Source organism: Pseudopipra pipra, chromosome Z (genome assembly GCF_036250125.1).
Source record: "Pseudopipra pipra isolate bDixPip1 chromosome Z, bDixPip1.hap1, whole genome shotgun sequence".
In the NCBI taxonomy this organism is placed as follows: Eukaryota; Metazoa; Chordata; class Aves; order Passeriformes; family Pipridae; genus Pseudopipra; species Pseudopipra pipra.
Window position 1 is genome coordinate 73,051,291 of NC_087581.1, and position 11,242 is coordinate 73,062,532.

The 11,242-nt window shown below is 35.8% G+C and overlaps 1 protein-coding gene across 1 annotated transcript in view; it reads left to right on the forward strand.

The window, feature by feature from the left end:
- Positions 1 to 9,394, forward strand: part of CNTNAP4 (contactin associated protein family member 4) — a 199,721-nt gene extending 190,327 nt beyond the window's left edge. The window contains exons 22-24 of the mRNA XM_064642346.1: positions 2,394 to 2,612; positions 2,984 to 3,055; positions 5,876 to 9,394. Coding sequence (XP_064498416.1) covers positions 2,394 to 2,612; positions 2,984 to 3,055; positions 5,876 to 6,069 — 485 coding nt within the window. The 3' untranslated portion in view covers positions 6,070 to 9,394. The remainder of the gene's footprint in view (positions 1 to 2,393; positions 2,613 to 2,983; positions 3,056 to 5,875) is intronic.
- Positions 9,395 to 11,242: the final 1,848 nt, after the last annotated feature.

The window sequence follows — 11,242 nt, forward strand, 5'->3', positions numbered from 1 at the left end:
GACACTCCAATTAATTCTTTATCCATCAATGGTTTTCAATTCTGAAAAATAGAAATACATGTTTTTGAAATGTAGGTTTTATTTATAGAACTTACAGTCCAGAAAGGAACTGGTATGTAGACGTGTATAAAGAATGGAAAAATAATGATCATTTAAACATAACTCTAAAGCAGTACTGGGTGAAATTTAAAGTACTAGAAGAAAATGTTTCCTAATCCCAGAAATTGATGATAAAAATGGATCAGGTATTTAATTTTTTTTTTTCTCAATGACTTTTGAATGACTTTGGGAATCTGGAGAGGTCCCAGCTGACAGGAGCATGTCTAATGTTATCCTGATTGTCAAGAGGGGCAAGAAGATTGACCCTGGAAACTACAGGCCTGTCAGTCTCACTTCAGTGCCTGATAAAATTATGGAGAAGATTATTCTAGAAGGTATTGAAAAACACCTGAAGGACAAAGCAGTCATCAGTCACAACCAGCACGGCTTCATGAGGCAAAAGTCCTGCTTGTCGGGCTTAATTTCCTTTAATGACAAGATAACCCCCCTAGTTGATCAAGGGAAGCCAGCTGATGTAATCTCCTTGGATTTCAGTGAAGTGTTTGACAATGTCTGTCACAGGATCCTTCGGACAAAATCGACTGGTCACTGGTGGGGTTCCACACATTAGGCCCAGTGCTCTTCAACAGCTTCATAAATGATTGGATGCAGGGCTTAAAGGAGTACTAAGTTTGCTGATGATACTGGATTGGGAAGAGCAAACAAAGTGCTATAAAGATACTTAAGGATGCATAACTACAGTTTACTATAATACACAGTCTCCAATAAACAACTTGTGTTTTATGTGTGTCATTTTCAGTCAATTTTTCACTTTAGCGCTAAAGTGGAGAATGGTTGTCTTCCCTTTTATCATCAAGATTGCTTAATCTAATAAAAAGTTTTACTTTATCACAGCAGTATTTTCTAATTAAGGAGTCAAGTGAACCGAAAGGATTTAAAATATCTAATTTCCCTTCATATTATACGTATACAATATTTAATAAATTATTCGTGTAGGAAACTAAAAAATAATACAAACCACTCTAATCCTGAAGTTTTCAATCCTACTTATAGTTAGAGATATATATTTTTATTGCAAGGGGTTTGGGAGGATGTTTGTTTGCCACCTCAGTGTTAATCTTTTTCTTAAAACATCCAGCCCTAGCAGATCCCTCAGTGCATAGAGGCAATCACCACAAACAGATGTAAAGAGAAAAGAGGCAGTTAAACAGCCAACTTTTTATGTGCACCATCGGTGTAGGTGAGCAGACTTTTGGCTAACATCCATCTATGTAGTGATATATCATCGTTGCAATAAGCAGAGAGCAGATGAGGAAAATGCTGCTGTGTTATTTTGCAAAGTTCTACAAAAACGCATTAACCACTTTTTCAACATTAACCTGCATTTTACTGAGGGTTGCACTGTATGTTGGTACTTAAAATTGTTATGGGAACCATTGTAAAGATCACAACTTCATTTGTGGGTTCTAGGGTAGGCTGGAGGTGGAAATGAATGGGATGAAATTCCCATTTTATTTTCAAAACCTTGAAAATTGACTTCCCTTGTGAGTCCACTTTGAATACCCAGTGCTTCCAGATTCTTTGTTTAAATTAGAACTACCAGAGTAAATAAATGGCTTGTTTTCCACATCAAAAGTAATGCATTAGTGAGCATTGCCTGGTGAATAAATAGAGTTCTGACATGCTGTGTACATGCATTCAGAAGGGCAGCTCTAGAGGTAAGGTGAGGAGGTATAGGTTTTTTTCCTCTACCTTTTTGGGAAAAATAATGATATCATATTTTAAAATGTATAGTGAATTGGAACCTATTCATTTTTTAAAATTTCACAGAAAATATCTTGATGAGTTTCCAGAATCTGAGATCTTCAAAAAGAGTTTTTGTTTTGATAGACTTTATCATGATGGCATGGAGTAGATACATGAATCTGTGGAAGGAATATGTTCTTTATGAGAAGGAATCTAATAAAATGTATTTTTAAAGGATGCATGCTGTATCCTTATATTTTTGCAGAATGAAAAAGTGTTGCATTTTAATTTAAACATTTTAGTTACATTGGAAACCTTTTGCTTTGGAACTTGCTCTTGTAATTTAAAAATATATGCCTTAGCAAATTAGCAACTATCATCTGTTAAAAAAAAAAAAAGCGGGGTTGAATGTATCTCACTCTCTTTTCATAAAGACAGGCAAGAAAGGGATTCAGTGAATCTACATGTGTTGCTGCAACTCAGATATGCTCAGAGGAACACAGGTTAATTATTAATTTATTCTTCTGTCGCTTTATTTTGTACATTTGTGCTGTGATTAATTGTGTTCTGTTCCTTTTGATCAACAGAGAGCGGCGACGTAGACGAGGAGACGATGAAGGCAAACTCTCAGGGGTTTATTGGATGTCTCTCTTCAGTGCAGTTCAATCACATTGCTCCTTTGAAGGCTGCACTGCACCACAGCAGCTCTGCCCCTGTCATTGTAAAGGGACATTTCACTGAATCCAACTGTGGGACTTTAGCTGGAGCTGACTCAACATCAAGTGAAACAACCCATTCATTTGCAGGTAGTGTGTGGTTATCACTTCCTCTGATCTCTGAAGCAAAATCTAAATAAGAACACTCATGACCTGAATCACAACTGACTTGTTATTTTTCCATGTGGGTTAATTTCTCAGGAGTAGCTTGAAAATAATTCTCTTTCATATGTACTTGCTTCCTTTTCTCTAGCCCTTATCTATTCATCTGAATGTTTACCTTTCTCTTTTTATCTCTGCAAAGTGTCACCTACATCACTGTTCTTCTTTGCATGCTTACTGACCCACACTACTGCGTCTGTAGCATATTGTAAGTGAGCTTGTAACCATGTGAGAATTTCTTGAAGACCCTTCTCTATTTGTCTGTCATTTTCTTTCTTTTTTTTTTTCTTCTGCTGCAGATCACTCTGGACCAATAGATGAAGGAAAGCCCTTAGCTAATGCAATCAGAAGTGACTCTGCAATTATTGGAGGTAATAGGGACTATAAAAACTCTGCAGGAACCTTGATTTTTTTTCTAACTGTGAGTCTTTCAATGCTGAAGTCAGTTTAACTTTATGCTCATAAAGAAACCAGTAGAAAGCCTTCATTTTATTACAACTGGTGGACACACAAAAGTCAAGCACTGTTGTAAAAGGCAATTGATAGCTCTCATATTTTCTTATTACATAAATTCATGCCATCACTGTTTCCATATATTGGGACGGTCTGCTGAAAAATAAGACAGTAAGAACAGTTTTCCAATCTGCATAATACTGGTGTCTGAGACTTAAAAATGTGCTTGGATTTGTCATGACAAATAGCGTATATTTAGGACAGAGCTATCTTTTCTTCTTGACTTTGCCAAAAAATTACCTTTTGTTACACGGTCAAGTTCAAAATCTTCTTTAATAGGTCTGAACATTAAGGAGTTTTTCTTCAGAAAATGAGGTTTAACACTGTTTGAATCAATCCTTTGACAGTCTGAGGAAGTTTCATCCTGATTTCCCATTTGGAAAGCAATGTACTCGTGGACAGACTATCACTTCCACTGATTTACAGCTTAAAAACAAAATGCATGCTAAAATAATAATACTAATAAAAAAAATAACTGTTGATTTGGAGTATCATTTCTCCTCCATTTTCTTCCTATTTCTTTTGGCCACTTCAATCAACTCAAATAGAATTACAAATGATCACCCACGAACATTTTCCAAAACATTTTTGTTTTTTTTTTAAACAAAGGAATAAAGACAGAACCATGTAGAGTTCAGTTACTCCTAAAGTGACTATAGGGACAAAGGGACAGTTTGGGATTGGGAAACCTCTGGAGAATTTAAACTCCTGTCACCACTACTGCAGGAAGTAAATGTCTTCGTGATTTCAGTATTTGTCTTTCAAGGAATAGTATTGTCTCCTGTGACAATCATCCCCTGTGAGAATTTATGGTTGTATTTCTTCTGTTGGAAGGAGGTGAGGAAAAAAAACCAAACAAATCTGGTTTTTATCATTAAGATGATGTTTTCACAGGGTAATTCACTGTTTCAATTTGCATTAGTTATCCTGACACAAAGAGGGCAGTGGGATGAAAAGGTCATCACCTCCATTTTTTAAATTCTGAAAAGGTTTACTTCCTAAGAGTTTTTAAAGCCTTAGCAGACAAATGAAATAGTGGAATTTAGCTGAATAAGACTGTCAAGGCTTCTCAATGAGGTTAAAAGTGTTTATCTCTGTGGAAGGTGAAGTTAAGAACTTGCAGTCACCTGTGTGTCTGTCATTTAAATAATAATACCTGCTATGGTTAGGGCATGCCCAAAGCGTACTGCGTGATCAGTGACCTTTAACACAGTCATACCAAAGATACTAAAATAAGAGATAATAAAGTCTAGAAACTTCCTTACTTGTAAAGTGATACTTATGTCCATATAATTTTATATACTCAAACAGACTTTTACCACAGAATTCAGTGAGATCAGAATTTAATAATATTGTTTCTGAGCTCTTTATATGTCTAATTTTGTCAAAACTTGCTTTACTGAAAAGATTAATATTATTTTACATAAATATCTGTATATAAAAATCACTGCGTACTAGGTGACTTAGTATTGGTGGGGATCTTTAAGTGTACTAACAAGAAAGTAATTTTTTGCCTTCAATTTACAGTAGTTACAATATTTTTAAGATAATAGCAACATTACCATTTTGTTAAACACATTTGGGAATATACATTCACAATTTTTCTACTGCTTAACCATGTTTGTTTAAAGTCAAAACAAAGCAAGCTCCACAACATTCAGTAAAAGCTTAAAGTAACCTTAAATGAGTGTAACTGAGAATGGTACCAGTTCAGCTACTTCACACAAAGCAAGTCTATAGAAAAGCTCTTACAGAGAGCATCTACTGTGATTGTGAAATTAAAGGACTGTTCTATATAATCTAAATAAGAGCAAGATTAACTCATACTGTAAAGTCCATTTCAGAGAAGCAGATACCATAGAAAAAATTTTACATTCCTGCAATGATGGATGGATGCTCCCATTAAAGAACAAGCAAAATGACATGTGCTGAATTTTGGATGGTCTGTTTCTGTTTACAGTGCTGAGACTTTGTATTTTTATTTTTCTTGCAGTAGTGGCCAAGTTTTGCAGCATATTTTCCCTTCATCTAGTACAACTGCTCCACTGCATTGCAGCCGTTTTCCAGTCTGCTTATTGCTTTTTCTCTCCCAACAGCCTAGTCTTGCTTTCTGCCTCTTTGGCAAACATGATCTGTCTCCCTTATGTTTCATTTCCCCTCAAATTTCTCTCCTGCCCACCCTCTGACTGGTGAACCTAAGGGTATGAGCCCATCATGACAGCAAGAACGAGGAAGAGGGCAGATGGGCTGGAAGTCTGTAAGGTCATGCTTATCTCAGTGGGAAGTATCTCTCCTTACTGTTCGTGATCTGCAGTGCCTTGAGTGGGGAGCCTGGCAGAGATCCAGCACCTGACTGTGAAGGAGGAAAAGAAATCCTCTCATCCACAGCACCCTAAGGCCCCTACTGGTCTTCCACTTGAAAGTTTCAAAAATTACAGTTTTCTGTGGACTTTCTATTTTTATTATTAATGGTGTGCAATATTTCAAAACAATCACCATGAAGCTTAGACTACAGTGCTGGCTCTGATTTGAAACCAGTTATGGCTTCTTATTACCCTGCAAGCCCTTCCATTATGTGATGTATTCATTCCTTCTTTGTCCTGCTCTCTGGCCCACATGTTATTTATTTTTTGCCTGTCCTTTATCATGACTTTTTTTTTTCTCTTTTCTCCTTCTAGGTGTGATAGCAGTTGTGATATTCATCCTACTTTGCATCACAGCCATAGCCATACGCATTTATAAAAAAAAAGGCATGTACTCAAAAAACGAGGCAAAAGGATCTGAAAATGAAGACAGTGCTGAATCTGCATTGAAAAGTGAGCTCAGCATGCAAAACACAGCCAATGAAAATCAAAAGGAATATTTCTTCTGATGTCATTAGTGGTTTAATCGAATATAATAATGTGACTGTCTGACTTTCTTGCTAAGCCAGGGGTTCTCACTGGACAGAAAAAGCTCTTGCACACTACACTAAATGCAATGGATTTGAGACTTGCTGTACTCCATATGTTCAGTCTCAGTGATTGCTGTAGAGGGCCTCTTTAAATGACATGCATTCCTTAGCTATTATACCGTAAATGCATTTTATGTAACAGTGACTTAGATATTGTAACCAACTTCATCGGTGGTAGTTTCCGACTGTTCTGATGTGACCTTCTACAACTGAAGTTTAATGTACACACTTAATATGATTTTTGAATGGGAAAATTGTCATGAGGTTATTCCTATCCTTTTTCTTTAAAATTTGATTCAGAGGTTTTGTTCAAGGTAAAAGGTGGATTCTAATGCTTTGTGTTACTAAAGAAATTCTGCTGTGCTGCGTTGTGGTGATCCCTCTTCCTTCCTCAAACAAAAATGCCTTTTGAACTGCTGTTAGCTGGTGTCAGCATCTGCTTGTGAGCCATGGTATTTGGTGTCCAAAACAAACTGTATTTATTTCCCCTGGGATTTGACTGATGTCATCATTATCCCTTCTTTTTGGCAAGCTTAGCAGAACTGAAGGGTATAAAATGTGTTGAAATGTCTTAAAATCTTTTTGGCAACAGGTTTTCCATTATGGTCAAGTGATGGCACCAGGAGACTCATGCACATTCTGGGCATTTTAAATAAAACTGGGGCAGGGGGAGAAGCAAAATTTTTTCTTGGAAAGATCAAGTAATACACTAAAAATAGTTAAATTATCATGAGTAAAAACACAAAAAAGAGGATCAAGGTTATTGCCCCTGGAAATTAATAATATTGCTTCTGTCAGGAAGTAATGCTCTGTGCACTGTCTGGGATGTATTCTCTTGAAATGTTGTAGCTGTGACCTGATCCAGACCTCAAGAATAAGTAGTTCTAAATTATAGAAATTATACAGTGTCTGCTACATGAATACTTTTGTGCTTCACTCTTAACAGTACCTACTATACCTTTGTGAGATAAGGTCTGATTATACAAACTCAAAATTAAACAGGTGCTTGCTGTCCTGACAGAGGAAATGAAAGCTGCCCATGATGTTGTACAAACAAATTGTTAAATATGAAGGCTACGTTTAAGTTTTCTAAACAGAAGATTGTAAGGTCACTTTAGATACCATAGGATATCTGAAATACCCATGTGGCTGGACAAGAATGTCACAGATTCTGCAGAAGTCATGTCTTTTGAAAAGACACATACAGGAGCTGGGTAGAAGGCATCATAAATGGCATTAGATACCAATATGTAGGTAACTGACCCACACGAAACACGTTTTGGTTTTCTCCAGTCAGATGACCAGGTGCCTAGGGCTTGGATCTGAGAAAACCAACAGGAATTCTGTGACCTTGTAGACTTGAGTTTAAAATTTAAGCATCTTTCACAATTGATTTTTTTATCTGCTTCCATTGGAAGCAATAAGAACAGTCTTCTCACTGGTCATTTAGTGAGAAGAATCAAAACTAGACCCTAGGTTGTGAAGTTTAGAAAATGTTTATCATAGATGTCCAAGAACATTATAAAGACATGGTATGCCAAAACCTTTAATATGTAGATTTCTTTACATAAATGGTAATTGTAAATATAAATATCCTGTAGATCTATCTTTTTGTTTAAAGCCTATTTTATTCCATCAGTCTTTACTTTCTATATTCAGATTTCTACCTTTCCTTTCTGCTTCCTCCTATACAGAGGGAACAATTCTTAGGAACAATTTATTTCCTTTTTGGTTTTTTTGGGGGTTTTTTTTGGGTGCCTGGATGCTCTTCAGTCATAAATTGTTCAAATTAACATGTAGTGGTTTCTTCTTCTCATTTTTGCAATTCTGTGTGCATCTCTGATGGATTAATCATGTTGAGGACCCAGAACTGTATCCATGTTGTGCATATATTTAATGTATTCACTGATACAGTTTGGTCCCTGACAATAGATCACCTTTAGAAAGGGTGGAACAGGAGGAGGGAATAATATTGGACTATTCCCCATAAGTGATAAGGCTGAAAATACCCTGTTTGTGGATGGGGAGTGGAAGAGGTGAAAGCCTCCCATGAGCCATGAGAAGAAGACTTTGAATTGTTAAGTTTACTACTTTCAACCCTCTCACTTCTTTACTTTTATTTGAAAATTATGACTCCTGCTTTTCAAGGGTCTGACCTAAATTGCATTAAATTCAGGGGGAGCTCTTCCATGGACTTCTCTCCAACCAAACCCTCTTCATCCCAAGAGGTTTTCCCTTCCTGTTATAAGTGTGTCAGTATTCAACTTTTTATATCACTTATCAACAAGTCCATCAGCAGTGATAAGTCCCAGTGAACTCCATTTTTATCACCGTGGGATGGAGGAACCATGAGGGACAAAAACTTGTAAGACAATGTTGGTCACAGTACACCAAAGCAGATATTTTGATTTAATGATAAAGACAGACTGTCTTTTATCTTAACTCTCATATAAGAGTTGCTCACACTAACCTAATAAACCCTAAATGTTACCCACAACAGGACAAGATGGAGGAATGTAAACCTAAGTTTTCAATCACTTGATTTTACTTTTATTGCCTTGTAAAGTTTTATTGTATGTCTTCATGGAGAGAAAGGTCTCTTCCATCACTTTGTTTTCTTCCAAATGGATATTTTCTTTCCCTATTGCCAAAATTTTTAAAATCAACAGGAAGGGAAAAGCTGAATAAAATCTCTATTTCACAGACTAGTTAAAAAAAGGGAGAGGGCAGTATAAATGATTCTGAGTGCCACATTATTTCATTCAAAGACTTCTTTAAAAGCATTTTATTGTACGAAGGATGCTAAGAGGAAAAAGATGAATGGATTTTGTTGAATGCACATCTATCTGTAGATTTGTAGCATACAAAAATTATGTCTCTCCGAAGATGCAAATGCCCATTTTCACCTGTAGGAACAGTGATCATGTAGTTGTCACCTTAATCTAAAATATACATGTTCGAAGTCAATGAAGCAGCATTTTTTCATTTACTTGCTGCATTTCTATGGGGATAAAAAAAAAAAAATGGTGGCACCGAAGTGCCCTAAAACGTCATAAAACATTGTGCTGTCCCTTTTTGGATTCTCTATTCCAATGTGTGACTTTTCACCTCACTGTTAATAAAGTCTTTTTAAAATAAAGTGAGGAAAATATTTTTAAAAAGAATTTGTATTAAAGGTTTAAAACTGACGACGATATACTGATTTTTTTTTTTTAACAGTAAAAATATGTAGAAGTGCACATAATGTTTTGGTGAGTGTGGTTATTTATAGATATTTCTGAGCACTAATGTGACAAATTTGCTATGCATTGACACATTTTCCATGGCATATATATTTTTTCTCAAGTATATTAGAAAATAAATGGCAACATGTGTGCAAGTACATTTTTAAAACTCTGTGCGGGCGCTCACTATAATTATTTATGTACTCAACATTTAGCACATAAATATGATTTAGTTAGGTTTTGGGAAAACATTTTCCAGTACCTCTACTGCTGTGTAAATGAAGAATATGTTATAAACCAAGTGTTCAACTTAACATGAACTGTAGTCGGAGTCAAAATAAATTTACGACATCGTTATTCATGGCAGTGACATACAAGGGAAAAAGTATGTAAATGACAAAACAGACAGAATTCCTGAGAGGAATCAGCTGTAAAGATTAGAGTATACAGATTTAGGTTTAGATGCCAGGAAGCCTGCAGCACCAGTGTGGTATATAAAATCAGAAAATGAAACTGTTGCAGGTCAGCAGAGGGTTGATGGGAAAATACCCTTTTGAAATTTTTTTCAGAAGTAATTGTAGTTGTTCACACTCAAGGCAGAGATAGAGCTGTAGAAACTATGTGATGTTACAGGGAAAGGATGTTCTTTATAACAGAAAAATATTTGCTGAGTCAGAAAACAATGCTGAAAAAGCACATACCCTAGTGTCTGGATGCAGTGCACATTCTCTGGAGTGAACATGCAGAAGTGTGGCATAATTTTATCAAACTGAGAGCCTAATTCTGCAGCCAAAAGTATGATGATTCCTTTGTGTTTCTGATCATTTAATGAGATTGCACATTATCAAGAAGGAACAAAAATGAAAAATCCTAAAGAAACTAGAGCTGAATGAAAAGGTACATGTATAAAGGTACAGAAGTAATTTTTTTTTTATTTATTTATTTTATTTTTTTTTTTGAGTACACACAAGACCATGCTTAAAAGAGTAAGGAAAAGAAAGGAAGTTCCCTTTAAATTTACTGAAGCCTTTTGGTGGTGGCTGTGGTAAGGAAAGAAAGGTATGATGGGTTTGAGTACAGAAATTGCTGAAGCTGCTAACACAAAAAAAGAGAAACAAAACCACAAAGGTTTGCTAAGAAATCATACTCATCCTTATTCTAGAAGGACTGCCTGAAAATTAATTTTTGACAAGAACTAGCACTGTTCTTTAGATACATTTGCCAAACCTGTTAATCTCTGATATTCCCATTGTTAGGAAAGGAGTCAAACATCACTTCACGGTGTCACCACGGAGAGATGGACACCTTTCCTTCAAACACTGAACTAAAACCCTACTCGGGTTCAGGTGAATCGTTAATGCAGGATGAAATTTTCATGTTTGTAAGATTTTGTATAGATGGCACTTATTAAACAGCATGGTAAATCCACAGTAAAAATCTCCCTCAGCATATGAGAAAATGCATGTGCACACACATGTTCATGTAAGTGAGCTACGAAGTCAGTGCTAAGACTCTTTAAACTTCACCATTCTCTTTGTGGTATATATAATACTGAAAAACAGTCCAAAGTTCAGAACCATCCTCCATAACGTTGGGAAATATTCAATCCATTTCAAGAAATAATTAACATTTTAAATTTTTTTTTCAACGGGGAGAAAAAAAATTAGATTTTTAAGTTTCTTCCTGTATTGTAAGAGGTAGATGACCAGGCTCTACCTGATAGAAGACAAAAGGTTGTAGCATCTCTCACACAGAGACAGTGTGGTTTTTTGCTTGTGAGTTTGGTTTTTTGGGTTTTTTTAAAATTATTTTTCCAGTAGTTACATCTAGGGCTTGATAAACCATTTGACTGATAGCAAAATAAATGT